The sequence below is a fragment of the Colobus angolensis genome, unplaced genomic scaffold (assembly GCF_000951035.1).
Source record: "Colobus angolensis palliatus isolate OR3802 unplaced genomic scaffold, Cang.pa_1.0 Scaffold50, whole genome shotgun sequence".
Lineage (NCBI taxonomy): Eukaryota > Metazoa > Chordata > Mammalia > Primates > Cercopithecidae > Colobus > Colobus angolensis.
In genome coordinates this window covers 2,096,729-2,112,152 of record NW_012118488.1, presented here as the reverse complement: position 1 = coordinate 2,112,152, position 15,424 = coordinate 2,096,729, and the positions used below count along the sequence as shown (strand labels likewise).

At 47.0% G+C, this 15,424-nt stretch overlaps 1 protein-coding gene across 6 annotated transcripts in view; it reads right to left on the bottom strand.

Moving 5' to 3' along the window:
- Positions 1 to 10,234: 10,234 nt before the first annotated feature.
- SNX11 (sorting nexin 11) overlaps positions 10,235 to 15,424 on the bottom strand; it is a 12,157-nt gene continuing 6,967 nt past the window's right edge. For all 6 annotated transcript variants that reach the window (XM_011959864.1, XM_011959867.1, XM_011959866.1 and 3 more), the window contains 3 exons: positions 13,891 to 13,986; positions 13,505 to 13,717; positions 10,235 to 11,755 (listed from right to left, as the gene is read on the bottom strand). In XM_011959864.1, coding sequence (XP_011815254.1) covers positions 11,482 to 11,755; positions 13,505 to 13,717; positions 13,891 to 13,986 — 583 coding nt within the window. In that variant the 3' untranslated portion in view covers positions 10,235 to 11,481. The remainder of the gene's footprint in view (positions 11,756 to 13,504; positions 13,718 to 13,890; positions 13,987 to 15,424) is intronic.

Below are 15,424 nucleotides of genomic sequence, written 5' to 3'. Positions count from 1 at the left end.
TGAGGCGGGCAAATCACAAGGTCAGGAGATCGAGACCAGCCTAGCCAATATGGTGAAACCTCATCTCCACTAAAAATACAAAAAGTAGCCAGGCATGGTGGCGTGCACCTGTAATCCCAGCTACTCAGGAGGCTGAGATAGGAGAATCGCTTGAACCCGGGAAGCGGAGGTTGTAGTGAGCCAAGATCATGCCACTGCACTCCAGCCTGGGTGACAGAGTGAGACTCCATCTCCAAAAAAAGAAAAAAGAAATCCCTGTTCAGAGAAGCCCTGGACTGGTGATAGCCTGCCTCTCCTCTGTAATGACCACGTTGCAGCACTGGAGTAAGACACCCATCTCACATCACAAGAGAGAAACTGGGGAGCAAACAGGAATGTCAGTGGGCTCTAACTTTCTCAAAAAAAAAAATAGATCTTATACCTAACTATTCATTTCCAGATTATCTGAGCCAAGAGTAAAAAGAAGAAAACCATTTTGTGTATGATGGATAATTGCATGGAATGAAAAGGGGAAATTTTAGGTTTAGGAGGAAAAAAAAGCCAAGTGAGATAAAGGCAATATAGAAGTGTCCTTAACGTCCCCCCGCGCTTCACACAGAGTGCTAAAGGAGGAGGAACCACTAGGTGGCAGCATATGAGCAGGTGAACCAAAGAAAACCAACTGCCTCCGGTTTTAGGGGCCTTTGCACCAATACCATCCCACAGGTAAGGACAATGGGCACTATTCTAAAGTGTTTAACAGAGGGAGCAAACACAAACCCTTCTATACTCCTCCTTTGCCACCCACCTCTCACTCCCCCATCCTCTGCCCATCCTTCCCTGGAGACCCCGGGACCCAAACCTGAAAAGCTGGGTGGCTAAGAGGCCAGAATATCATCGTGCCACCACTCTGTGGCTGAAAGACATCAGAAAAGGGGATACCAGAAGAGAAAGGGCAGGGATCTGCAACAGGATAAGAGGCTGAAAAAGGAAAAGGTCAGCTGGGTGCAGTGGCTCACGCCTGTAATCCCAGCAGTTAGGGAGGCCAAGATGGGTGGATCACGAGGTCAAGAGATCAAGACCATCCTGGCCAACGTGGTGAAACCCTGTCTCTACTAAAAACATAAAAATTGGCCGGGCATGGTGGCGCACGCCTGTAATTCCAGCTACTCAGGAGGCTGAGGCACGAGAATCGCTTGAACCTGGGAGGCAGAGGTTACAGTGAGCCAAGATCACATCACTGCACTGCACTCCAGCCTAGCGACAGAGCAGGAAAAAAGAAAAAAAGAAAAAGGTCAAGATAACTTCTTCACTCCCTGCAGAGTTCAATGCCCTCTAAATCATATGGCCATTGGCTTCCAGCATTTAAAATAAAATGTCCCTTCTATACCTGTTTCCAAGAGGAAACAACCACGTCCCAAACTGCAAAGGTCTTTGGGTACCTCCATACACCCCACAGTAGGCACCACACTCAGATCTCTGGCCCTTCTAGCTGTGAAACTCAGCAGAAAAAGAAATTAGATTGGCCCTAAAGTATATAAACAAGTGACCTCATTGGAAATCTGGTCTGTAGCTGTTCTGGCTGTTTCTGACATTGTTATATGAAAAAAAAAAAAAGGTGGGGGGGGCGGATAAAGCATGTTTGATGTGTTGATGAGACAATCTACAGGCTGATGGACATTCTCTGCTAGGGGACAGTTCTAAAGGAGACTTTTTGGAAGCAGCAGATTCCTACAGTGTTGGAAACTAAACCTCACCCAGCAAAATGGCTCCCCACCCAATTAGCCCCCATCTTAGCTAATGGCTCAGATGGCAACAGGCTAATTAGATTACAGCTCCTCTGTTTGACTCTACTAACCAAATCCCCACCTCACTGCCTGCCACTAACTGGATAACTGGGGCATTAGACCACTTAACTAACCACATTATATGCAGGATGGCTTCTTAATCACCACCAATTGTTCTGGCAAGTGAAATAGGAGAGGGGTGGAGATGAAAGGCTTTTTTCCTTGATTTTATGTAAAGAGAAAATTTAAAAGCTAAAATCCTAAATTTAAGAAGTAAATGTGTAATCATTGACACAGAAGGTACTGACACCCAGTCGATAATCTAACCTGGGGCTGGTACAGTTTGGCCTGAATTGTCCAAGCTGGTATCCAAGAATACTAAATGCTCTGAAAGCAACATTTCAGCTGCATTTCAATAAAAATACGTTTTTCTAGTGTGTTTTCCCTGTCATCCACATAGCAAAATAGCATAGACATTGTTTTGCAATTACTTCAATATTAAATTTTTCCATATGATGGCCTGGTATATCTTTTACAAATCTGTATTTAATTCAAAGCCAACTATATTTTTCTTGATGATGAATAAAAAATGGGAAAGAGGTGAGAATTCCTATTAAGTCTCATTCCCTAAACCCAGGTTGATTTTGTTTACAACTAGAGTAGCGTCAAAGGTGGGGTTGACAAGGTGCTCTCCCTCCTGTTTGACAGACTTTTTTTTTTTTGAGATCTAGTCTCCCCTCTGTCACCCAGGCTGGAGTGCAGTGATGCGATCTCTGCCTCAGCCTCCCGTGTAGCTGGGATTACAGGCACCCACCACTACATCCAGCTAATTTTTGTATTTTTAGTAGAGACAGGGTTTCACCATCTTGGCCAGGCTGTTCTTGAACTCCTAACCTCGTGATCCACCTGCCTCAGCCTCCAAAAATGCTGGGATTACAGGCATGAGCCACTGTGCCCAGCTGAGACAGATTTTTTTTTTTCTAAACAGAATATGTAAGGAGTTAGCCTTGATCTCAAGTTGCCATTAACCTTTTTAAGAACCTTAGCTTCCTTAGTTGCACCACCCTATTTATAACCAGTTAGTATTTGCAAATAATGAAACTGAGGATCTTAAAGCCTGTGATCCCTGGTTCAAAATCACACAAAATCTGCCATGGAAGAAGAAATAAAATGAAAGCCCCTTGAAATTCTCTGTCAACTGCTTTGCTTATTGACTTACTCGAGTTCTGTTGCAGTTAGACACTTCCAGTGAGACATCTTCAAAATCCACATTTCATGCCAGGGCATCACAATAAAGCAGTGCTGTCACTGCAAAGTGCAAGATAATGCACGTTGTTGGGGAGGAAGACCCCTGTCTTTAAAAACCAGTCTGGGAAAGATGGAGTTGAAGAGAAGCAAGAAGAAAAAAAAAAAAAGTTTTTTGTGTTTTTTAATTTTTTTTTTTTTTTTTTTTTTTGAGACGGAGTCTCGCTCTGCTGCCCAGGCTGGAGTGCAATGGCCAGATCTCAGCTCACTGCAAGCCCCACCTCCTGGGTTTACGCCATTCTCCTGCCTCAGCCTCCCAAGTAGCTGGGACTACAGGCGCCCGCCACGTCGCCCGGCTAGTTTTTTGTATTTTTTAGTAGAGACGGGGTTTCACCGTGTTAGCCAGGATGGTCTTGATCTCCTGACCTCGTGATCCGCCCATCTCGGCCTCCCAAAGTGCTGGGATTACAGGTTTGAGCCACTGCGCCTGGCCTGTTTTTTTAAATCTTAAGAACAAAACTCTCAGATGCCAGGGACAGTGGTGCTTTCATCTTTGGCGAAACAAAAACAAAAACCCTTCCCCTCAGGTCTCCCACCAGGAGTGGCTCTGGAAGGATAAATCTTGAATGGCGTTGATTTGTTAACTCCTAGGGACCAGCAAAATCTGCAGGGCTGAGTTTAAAAAAAAGCAGACCTCTACACAGAGGATTATCTCTGCGACACAGCCCAGTGACTCCAGCTCATTTTCTAGTTTGTGGATTACCATAGTCCCTTGCTTCTTCCCTTCCCTACTGCCCGGCTATTTCATTTCCCATTAGAACTTACCAAGATTGGGTAGGGACTTTGAAATTTATAACTAAAAAGATTCTTCTTTTTCAAGGGATTTGAATTAGTCTTTTTCCCTATAAAAAACTAACTGTTCAGAAAACATGCTGTTTTTCTCCTCTGTATGAACTGATGACCATTCTTTCGGGTTCCATTAATGATATATTTTAAGATTTAGCCCATGCTGTACAAAAATCTTTTATAAATATAATGGCCCCCCAAAATACTGCCACATCAGAGGAAACTAAGGTACAATTAACAAAGTGATCGTATAATTTATTCCCCAAAGGAAGACATTTTTGAGAGTGAAAGGGAAAGTTAATGATGATGCCAAGACGGCAGGTGTAAACTGGGAAGTGTGGTCATGCTAAAAATAAAGCAAAATGAGGTGCCCAGTCACCTGGGGAGTGGACGGTAGAGAAGGATGACCTGGCTTTCCTGGTATGAGGCTTGGCTATGTCCCTACTAATGAAGTCCTCTCCCCTGCAGGCCTGGTTTCTAGGCAGACTCTGCCAACTGGGCTTTCTTTTCCTGATGCCCCGGCATTCTGAGGGGCCTGATGTCTCTGGCATCGAGCCACCTGTGGGGCTGGCCAGCTGTCAGTGGCTGTGTGCATTCAGTTCCCTCATGGGGTCCCATCACAGTCCACCACCCCTCCAAGTGGCAAAGCACCACTGAAGGAAGCATTTTTGTGGCACTGGGCAATAGTATGCCACTTCCTTGCCTCCTGTGACAGAAGTGTTCCAAGAGGCTTCTAGTGCTGGTCCTCAAAGAGGGCATCTGGTTCCACTGTAGACACTCGCAGCCTGATGGTGAGCAGCTGGTCACCTTTTGTCCTCCACATCCCATCATGGAACAGGAAACAGGATACATTTCCCTTTTCCACACCATCAGACATGCCCGCATTGCTGTGCTGTGAGTCACCAAGGTGGCATATGCACACCACCAGCCCCAAGGATGTGTCATGAACTATTCCACCTCTGGACAAGCATGCAGCATCTGGAGATTTAATTTCATTTCTTCAACATCTCCACATTTACGGTACCAGAACTTGGAGCCGACTACTTCACTCTGTTAGCGCGGGGTTTCTCAACCTCAGCATTATTCGTCTTTTAGGCCAGATAATTCTATGTTGTTGGGAGCATTGTAGGATGTTCAGCCACATCCCTGGCCTCTACCTACTAAATGCCAGTGGCCTCCCCTACCCTACCCCTGAGCTCTGACCACCAAAAATATTTCTAGGCACTGCCTAATATCCCCTGGGGGCAAAATCTTCCCTAGTTGAGAACTGCTGTCTCGGGGCATTTGGGGTGTGCTTAGCACAAAGCACAGAGAAACTGCCCCGCCTTCTAGAAGTTTGTGCTTGAGCTGCCGGATTATAGTGATAGAGATTACAGCTAGGTTGAGAAGATACAGCATTTAAATGCCACAAATTCCTCAGGGCTTAAAAACCCTTTGCTCTACCTTTAAGATTTGCTCACCTGCGCTGCTGCATATTTGCACTACAATGTGTTGGAATGAGCAAGACCATACTTGCCGGTTCAGAGCTGCATTACAGTCTCTCTCATGTTTCCCTTTTCTGTGACAGAAATCTAAAAGAGGAGCGCTGAAACTCTCACTTAGGACCAAGTCAAATGCTGTGTACTTCAAATCAAGAAACCATGCAGAAGGCAGCCGCAGATGAAAGGGTTCAGTTCCGGTTCGCTCCTCAGTGCACTGGTGGGGCTGGGGCCAGGCAACATGCTTTGTGTGTGTTGACTACGGTCCCCAGGCAGAAGTGGGGAGATTCAGGACAGATTACCATCTCTCGGCTGTGATTTTCCTGGTCCTTCGTGTTCATTTATGGGAAAGTTTTCTCATACAAAATGACTCCCAGGAGCTCTGTCCAGAACCAAAAAATAAATAAAACAAAAATGCAACCAAAGACCACACTGCCTTCTCAGGAGGCCAAAATAGGAAGTGAGGTCCAGTGCCATTGTTGTCTCTGCCAGCACAGGGGCCATCACTGGCCCTGGTGCCAGCCAGAGCCCTGTCGACGCTGCCTCCCATGGGCCCTGAATCTGAGGCACCTGGAAGGGTTATTAGCAGGATTGGAACTCATCCCTCTGCTGGGACCAGATCATAATTACAGTAATTTTCTAACAGAGCTCGGCAGTAGGACTGTTTAATCAGCATCTGACTCCCTTGTGCTCCCAGCCCTCATTACTCAAGGAGAGGAGTGGGATGCCTCTTAAAGAGACAGTGCCCGCCTTTCAGCATTTTGAACAGATGTGCCCTAATTGGTAGAATATATCTAAGTCTCACAGCTTATAGTAGGCAGGCTGCATTGCCTCCAACAAACTGCCTCAGGCTTTCACTGTTCTGGGCCTTCTGCCGGAAGGATCCGGGTCAGGCTGCTGGTGGGCTGGGCTTCCCACACCAACACAGCCACCAGGTAAAGGGACACACACGGGGCTAGAGCACTTACGGGATTCGAACAGGCTGGCCCTTTCTGAACTGATGGAATCAAAGAAAAAGTGCTTGGCTGAAGGACGGGAAGGAGACTTGACAGCCATGCATGAAAAGAAATTTTGGCTGGTGGCTTCCCATAATCCAGAGATTCCAGAAACATCTTGTGTTCCTACCCTTCCAGGGGAAAAAAAACCTTATAGACTTCCCAGTAGTCTCCTAATTCTCACACCCTAGCTTTATCACCTCTGTTTATTATCTGTGCCCCTTTGGCTACCATGAAAGTATCCCTTCGCTTTTTTTCCTACTCCTTTGCTTGTGAAAATAGACCAGATCTCCCCTGAACAAGAGAAAAGTAAAATTATTCACTCTGCTTGAGTCAGGAGCACTCTGTCTCCTAGGAAGTGTAGTTCTTGTTAACATTTTGAGCATAAGTTGTCTGTGTTTATTATATCGAGATTTGAGGTCTCCAGCTTTCCAACTCCAAATCCAGTCATGGCTAAAAGAGAAGTGTTTTTCCCCACTGAGAAGTCATATCTCTAATAAGGCCAGACACAGTGGCCAACACCTGTAATCCCAGTACTTTGGGAGGCCAAGGAGGGCAGATACCCGAGGTCAGGAGTTTGAGACCAGCCTGGCCAACATGGTGAAACCTCATCTCTAAAAAAATACAAAAATTAGCCAGGCGTGGTGGCAGACACCTGTAGTCCCAGCTACTCAGAAGGGTGAGGCAGGAGAATCACTTGAATCCGGGAGGTAGAGCTTGCAGTGAGCCAAGATCACGCCACTGCACTCCAGCCTGGGCAGCAGAGCGAGACTCCATCTCAAAAAAAAAAAAAAAAAAAGTATAGTGGCTAAGAACAGGAAAGGGGGCACTCATCGACAGTTTAAAGAGAGGTACTTTAAACCAGACTCTGAGCCTTTTACAGAACTGAGTCCCTGCTGGCAGAGGGCCGCCCCTCCAGCTTAGAATCACTGCCCAGTGCTCCACTAAGGAAGTGGTATGTCGTGCTGCAATGGTTATCTGGCTTTAGCTGCTTCTCAGCTGGCTGCTCATACGTAAATCCACAGATGCCACTCCAGCCTCTGATTTAATGCTCCTGCAGCTCAGTGAGGCAGGCCGGGAGCTGGTCTATTCCCCTTTCTATCCCCAACCCCTCCTCACATCAAATCCTTCCAATTCTCACACCACTGTCCACCCCACCCCTAGGGTGTTAAGGATATTCTGCAAGAGTTGAGGCATATAAACAAAGTCACATACATGGAACTAACTTAATGCCCAATCAGATTGTCAAAAAGTCATGATCAGGCCGGGCGCGGTGACTCACGCTTGTAATCCTAGTACTTTGGGAGGCCGAGGCAAGCGGATTACTTGAGGTCAGGAGTTTGACACCAGCCTGGCCAACATGGTGAAACCCTATCTCTAATAACAATACAAAAATTAGCCAGGCGTGGTGGCGGATGCCTGTAATCCCAGTTATTCAGGAGGCTGAGGAAAGAGAATCACTTGAACCCGGGAGACAGAAGTTGCAGTGAACTAAGATCATACTACTGCACTCCAGCCTGGGTTACAGAGCGAGACTCCCATCTCAAAAGAAAAAAAAAGTCATGATCACCTCCCAAGCAAAGCTAACAGAGAGGATAGGAGGTACCTTGGACTCGGTCATATGGATCTAAGGCCTTAGCATGAGAAAACTAAGAACTGTGAAAGAGCTCTGATTTCTGAGGACAATTCTGAAAAGCCCTGCAGGGTTGCTTTTTTTCCTTGAATGTAGTAGTAGACTTTTTCTTTTTTGGGGTGGCAGGGGACTTGTCTCAGAGCTTGGAAAGTATCTCTCATGTGAACATACTCCACCATCATCTAAAAACATGCTTTTTAAAAAACCACACTTGGATGGGCACAGTGGCTCACGCCTGTAATCCAAGCACTTTGGGAGGCCGAGGCAGGTGGATCACTTGAGGTCAGGAGTTTGAGACCAGTCTGGCCAACATGGTGAAACACAGTCTCTACTAAAAATACAAAAATTGCCCAGCGTAGTGGCTCATACTTGTAATCTCAGCACTTTGGGAGAATGACGTAGATGGATCATGAGGTCAAGAGATCGAGACCATCCTGGCCAACATGGTGAAACCCCATCTCTACTTAAAATACAAAAATTAGCTGGACGTGGTGGCATGCGCCTGTAGTCCCAGCTACTTGGGAGCCTGAGGCAGGAGAATTGCTTGAACCCGGGAGGCGGAGGTTGCAGTGAGCCAAGATGGAGCCACTGCACTTTAGTCTGGCAACAGAGTGAGACTCCATATCAAAAAATAATAATAAATCAATAAAATAAAAATACAAAAATTAACCGGGTGAGGTGGCAGGCCCGTGTAATCCCAGCTACTTGGGAGGCTGAGGCAGGAGAACTGCTTGACCCTGGGAGGTGGAGGTTGTGGTGAGCTGAGATTGTACCACTGCACTCCAGCCTGGGCGGCAAAGGGAGACTCCATCTCAAAAAAAAAAAAAATTGAGCTCAGTTTCCTCAATGAAAAAAGGAGCATATACCTACCCTACTTTCCTTGCTAGGCACTGAAAAGGGCCAATAAAATTATACTTATAAAACTTAGTGTTTTAATGGTAAGAAACCCCCCCACACACACAAACACATTTCCTCCCACCAAACAAACAACCCCCACAAGCTTGGAATCAGTCATCTTGGGTTATGGATGACTAGATGTGGGCCATGGAGGTATCTGACAGAAGAAAGGTGACTAAATCAGGACAGAACTTGACTCAAAACTAAATTCTAAACATTTTTATCCTACAAACAGTTCAATGAGCCACTACCCCCAGCTAATCCTCCATTTTTCATAGAGGTCATCCAGCCACAGTGGGTAGACCTGGGCACACGCAGGGACAAAGCAAAACAGAAGAGGGGCCTATGGCACTATCTGGATGGAGAGAAAAACCCATGTGTGCTATTTTTCTGATGGCCCTAGGCCTGTATTATTAGAAAAGTGCTTTCCTTCCTAGGACTTCTCCTTCTAAGGCCTATACTCAACTAAGAGAGAGACTGAAAGGAGATGGTGCCTAGCCTTAGATTAACTGAGGTGCTGTTCTATGCACGCTGCTAATGGATCATTAAAAAAGCTGGGAGTCAGAAAAATCACATCCATGTCTTTGAATGGCTCCTGCTGTCCCAGCAGCCTAGCCTGCTGGCAGAACTAGCTGCTGAGCACCAACTCCAGGAAGAAAAGGAGCACACAGAAGAAGTCCAACCCAGCTTGCTGTTTTTTGGCTGAGTCGGGAATTGACACAGACCACCTCCGGCTCCTGTCTGGAAGTTTCGAGATCAGAGAGCTTCAGGCACAGCTGGGTTCACAGCTGCACCATTTGGAGCATTGGGCTCATTAATATTCATGAGCCCTCCCCACCAATCAGCAAAGCGGATGCCATTAGCTTAGCATCTGTCGGGTTTTTGTGAGGGTTGCGCGTGGAGTTTTTTTCCCCTTTCAAATGAACTTCTTCTGACATTTTGGATTTGCCTCTGTAGGTTTTCTATCCTCGCCTTGCTCTGCTGCATCATATAAAGGAGAGACCCAGGGGAGGCGAGCAGGAAAGAGGGATGAATACCAGCCAGGGCTTTGCATCTGCCTGTTGACAAACTTTATTTCTCTTTCAGCACCTGGCACCTCAGACAGGCTGCGAGGATGGAAGCAGCATCAGGTAAATTATACCTAACAAGGTTCATGCCCAGAACTGTGAGAAGAGTTGGATCCCAGCTCTTTGGAAGACAATCCTTCCTCCAGTGGTGAAGTTGAGCTGCACACACAATGCAGGAGGGCTGCAGAGCACAGTTCTAAACCATTATTTCCATGCTGATAAATTCATGATTTATGAAAGGAACTACTGCCAGCCCTCACTCCCTCCTTCTCTGCTACAGCTTGTTAGACACAAATTGCAACAACAATCTTAAATACTTGCATTTTATTTCAGGCCAAAGCCCCTCCACTCTGAACTAAATGCCATGACAGTCCCACAGCATAGGCTGGTAGTAAAAGAGCCCACAGACAGGGTAGGATAGCCAGAGGAGGGAGAAGTGGGCGAGAGGTAGGGGAAGAATCACATACGCAAACCTAAGAGTAAAGCAATGCAGAATGCCTATGGCACTCGGCTCCTACCAGCTCTGGCTCTCAGTGGAGATGAAGAATGGCAGCAGGAGGAGAGAATGCCTCATTGTCTGAAGGAGAGCGTGTTGTTCCTCATCTCCATCCCCAGAGCCCTCTCTTTCAGGCAGGCAGAAACAAAGCCCTTGCACCCCCACTGGACTGCTCAATACAGCACAGAGATGCTGGCGGTGGAAGCCCTGGAGGCAGGGAGCTGTTACCAAAGGAGAAGAAAAGGATTCAAAAAAGAAAGGAGCCCACTCTAACCCTGCAGAAAAGATAGCCACGTCTCCGCTTTATAACCAGAAGAGACAGTGACAGCCCCGACAGTCTTTTCCAAAATAAAGGCCCCTGGGCTGTTGCTGTTCCTTCTGGCTGTGGCCAGCCACTTGTCTCTCAGGCATGATCATGAGCTGTTGTGCAGGTCTCAGGCTCCACTCAGCCAGTCTCAGGCTAAGGTCTTGGGACATAAATCCCCAGCGGCAGAAGTCACAGCACCAGTTCCATTCAGTGGTATCAATGAAAGAAAAAGCAAGGAGGGGGGAGAGTAAATATTCATCCCACTGTCCATGCAAGAAAGTAGGCAAGAGGCCAGCCTCCCAGAAACAAAGTGCTCTAGGGCTACAGCAGAAACTGAAGCCAGCCAAGATGGGGATACAACATAACCACTCCTGTTGGGACAACGTTCAATATGGCAGCTTAGAATTGCCACATACAGGTCCCCAAAACTGGTCACCTGAGGAGATACTCCTGGTCCTACATACAAATGACCTACAGAAACTCAGCTCCCAGGAGAGTAATAAGGGGTTCTGTTCAAAATCAACAGCCCTTGGGCCTTATGCTTAACTTACAAACATCTGCACAGTATTTATTCCCATGGAAGAGGCATACAGGGCTGTTATGACTGACCTCTGTCAATCATCCCAAGCAGAGGCGACTAGAAGACACTAAGCAGCCCAGCCTCCCACAATACCTGCCCTGTGCCCAGTCCCACCTGAGTAAGTCTCCTGGCCCGTATCTTCTCTGACCATCTCAGAGCAGAATCCAGAGCTCACTTTTCCAAAACTGTTTCTAATTGACCAGGGTCCAAAGGCACAGCATGGTCTCCTCCCACAGCCCTCCTCACAGACTGAAGAGTGGAGGTTCCCTCATTGGGTCTTCCAAAATCACAGCATAATGGTGAGGAGAGGGGTGGGAGAGTGGGACTTTCCAAGGAAGGAACCTCAGAGTCAACAACTGGAGCCCACACTGCTAATTGGTCCTTTTCTTCACTGGGAGGCGGTGAGGGAGAGTTCCTCCTACCCGATCTTGGAAGAAAGCAGCAACTGGAAAAGAGTGGGAAAAGGAAAAGAAAGGTATGAACAGCTTGGGTAACACAGGGAGACCCCGTCTCTACAAAATAATAAAAATAAATTAGCCACGGATGCTGGCATGTGCCTGTAATCCCAGCTACTCAGGAAGCTGAGGCGGGAAGATTGCTTAAACCTGGGAGGTCAAGGCTGCAGTGAGTTATGATCACACCACTGCACTTCAGCCTGGGCAACAGAGTGAGACTCCATCTCAGAAAAAAAAGAGTATGAACATATAAACAAAAATGAATGGAAAGGGAAGTCTCTCTGAGCCTATTCTGACTCAGGAGGCTGCCCAATTAAAAAAAAAAAATGGCTGGGCATGGCGAATTATTTGAGTCTGGGAGGTGGAGACCAGCCTGGGCAACCTAGCGAAACCCTATCTCAATTAAAAAAAAAAAAAAAAAAAGACTGGGCACGGTGGCTCACACCTGTAATTCCAGCACTTTGGGAGGCCAAGGCAGGCGGATCACAAGGTCAGGAGATCGAGACCATCCTGGCTAACAAGGTGAAACCCCGTCTCTACTAAATATACAAAAAATTAGCCGGTGTGATGGTGGGCACCTGTGGTCCCAGCTACTGGGGAGGCTGAGGCAGGAGAATGGCATGAACCCGGGAGGCGGAGTTACAGTGAGCTCAGATCATGCCACTGCACTCCAGCCTGGGCGACAGAGCAAGACTCTGTCTCAAAAAAAAAAAAACAGATAAATGCAAGTGAATGGATAAACAAAATGTGGTTATTTAGCCATACAAATGGACTGTTAATTAGCCATAAAAATGGGGGAAAAAAGGAGAAAAAAAAGCAATGAAGTAATGATGCATGATAAAATATGAATGAACCTTGAAAACATTTTGTTGGATGAAAAAAGCCGGTTACAAAAGACCACAAATTATATGACTCCATTTGTGTAAATGTCCAAAATAGACAAACGCATAGACAGAGAAAGTAGACTAGTGGTTACCAGGAGCTACGGGGGAGGGAAGGACAGGGGAGTCACTACTCACGGGTACAAGGTTTCTTTTGGGGTGATGAAAATGTTCTAAAATTGACTGTGGTGGCTGACAGTTATACAACCCTATGACTATATTAAAAACTACTGAACTGTACCTAAAAAGGTAAACTTTATGGCAGGTAAATTGTATGTCAATAAAGCTGTTAGGCCAGGTGCAGTAATCCTAGCCAGTAATCCTAGCACTTTGGGAGGCAGAGGCAGGTGAACACCTGAGGTCAGGTGTTCGAGACCAGCCTGATCAACATGGCAAAAATCCCATCTCTACTAAAAGTACAAAACTTAGCCGGGCGTGGTGGCACTTGCCTGTAATCCCAGCTACTCAGGAGGCTGAGGCAAGAGAATCGCTTGAACCCAGGAGGCGGACGTTGCAGTGAGCCAAGATCATGCCACTGCACTCCAGCCTGGGCGGAAGAGTGAGCCTCTATCTCCACAAAAAAAATAAAAATAAAAACAAATAAGGGAGGGAGGAGGAATAAAATACCAAATAAATGAGAAAACTTTCCCTTCTCTCTCCCCAGGTTTCAGTAGGAGCTCCTGCTACCCAGTGGTAGGTTAACACAGACCCACCTGGATAGAAAGCCACACACCCAAAGAACAAGATCTCTTGAAAGGCTACCAATGCTATGACATTACTTCCCTATGAAATGGACACCTCTCTGGTCCAGGTTATAGCAAACCTAGCCCCTGCTATCTCAAAGAGTACTCCAGTTACCTCTTAGGCTGGTCTCCTTTAGCCAGGTGAGAAGAGCTCTGCCTCTCCTCCTGGGCCCAGCCACAGTTTGACATAGCATATCGAAGAATGGCATCAGACACAGTCATGGTGCTTCGGCCTTGGACACAGGCTTCTATATCAGGCACTGAGAGCTGGCTTTGCAGGAAGAGGTGCAACTGACTGTCGGACAGGAGAACCACACTCTGCAGGACCCTGGGGAAAATACAGGTAGCACAACACAGAGCGTCAACCTGAGGAACTGCTCTCCATTCCCCATCCTCTGAAGAACTTCTGGTTACCTGAGCAGGGAGCTCCATCCTGCCTGGCACCTTCCTCCACCCCGCCTCCACCCTCAGTGGCCAGCACCAGCCGTTCTGTCCACTCACTTTTCAAGGAAGTGCTGCAGACCTTGTCGTCGCTTCTCAATGAACTCATCTGAGGTGCCAAAGAAGGTTGACTTCCCAGGAAGTTCAGGAACAGGCCTGTGGAGCCACATGATGTAACACCCATGATAACTGTAACATCTAAGATAGTCATTCTAGCCTCTAATCAAGGAAATCCCTTGAACAGAAGCCTCATCAATACAATTAGCATTTTTTTTTCTGAGACAATGAGCATTTTTTTTCTCGCTCTGTCACCCAGGCTGGAGTGCAGTGGCGCAATCTCAGCTCACTACAAGCTCCGCCTCCCGGGTTCACGTCATTCTCCTGCCTCAGCCTCCCCAGTAACCGGGATTACAGGCACCCACCACCACGCCCAGCTAATTTTTTGTATTTTTAGTAGAGACGGGGTTCACCATGTTAGCCAGGATGGTCTTGATCTCCTGACCTCGTGATCCACCCGCCTTGGCCTCCCAAAGTGCTGGGATTACAGGTATGAGCCACCACCCCTGGCCACAGTTGGCTTTTAATAAGGGGTGGTGCTAACATTGACTGACTGCATGCCAAGTGTCAAGCCAGACTATGCTAAATGTTTTATAAACATTATTTCATTTAGTCATCCCAAAACCCCATGAGAAAGATATTAGTAAACTCACTTTAGATCAGAGAAGTTAAGTAAATTTCTCACTGTTACACAGCTAGTAAGCAGCAAAGCTCATATAGGAACCAGGTCTATGACTATAAAACCCATGCTGATACATTATTCTTGTCTGTTTGATTTTAGAGACAAGGTATTGCTTTCCAAGCTGCTCTCTTCAGGTTGCCCAGGCTGAAGTGCAGTGGCATAATCATGAGCATAGCTCACCGCAGCCTCAAATTCCTGGGATCAAGTAATCCTCCTGTATCAGCCTCCAGAATAACTATGACTACAGGCACGTGCCACTGTGTGCACCTAATTTATTTATTTATTTACTTAGGTATCTATAGCGACATAGTATTGCTCTGTTGCCCAGGCTGGTCTCAAACTCCTGGCCTCCAGTGATCCTCCTTCTTTAACCTCCCAAAGCACTGGAATTACATGTGTGAGCCACCAAGCCCAGCCACACTATGTTGTTTACAAAACCCACACCCGGCTAGGTACCGTGCTTCATGCCTGTCATCCTAGCACTTTGGGAGATGGAGGTGGGCAGATCACTTGAGCTCAGGAGTTCACGACCAGCCTGGACAACATGGTGAAACCTCATCTCTCCTTTAAAAAAAAAACAGCCAGGCACAGTGGCTCACGCCTGTAACCCCAGCACTTTGGGAGGCTGAGGTGGGGAGATCATGAGGTCAGGAGATCGAGACCATCCTGGCTAACACTGTGATACCCTGTCTCTACTAAAAATACAAAAAATTAGCCGGGCGAGGTGGCGGGCACCTGTAGTCCCAGCTACTCGGAAGGCTGAGGCAGGAGAATGGCGTGAACCCGGGAGGCAGAGCTTGCAGTGAGCTGAGATCACGCCACTGCACTCCAGCCTGGGCAGCAGAGCGAGACTCC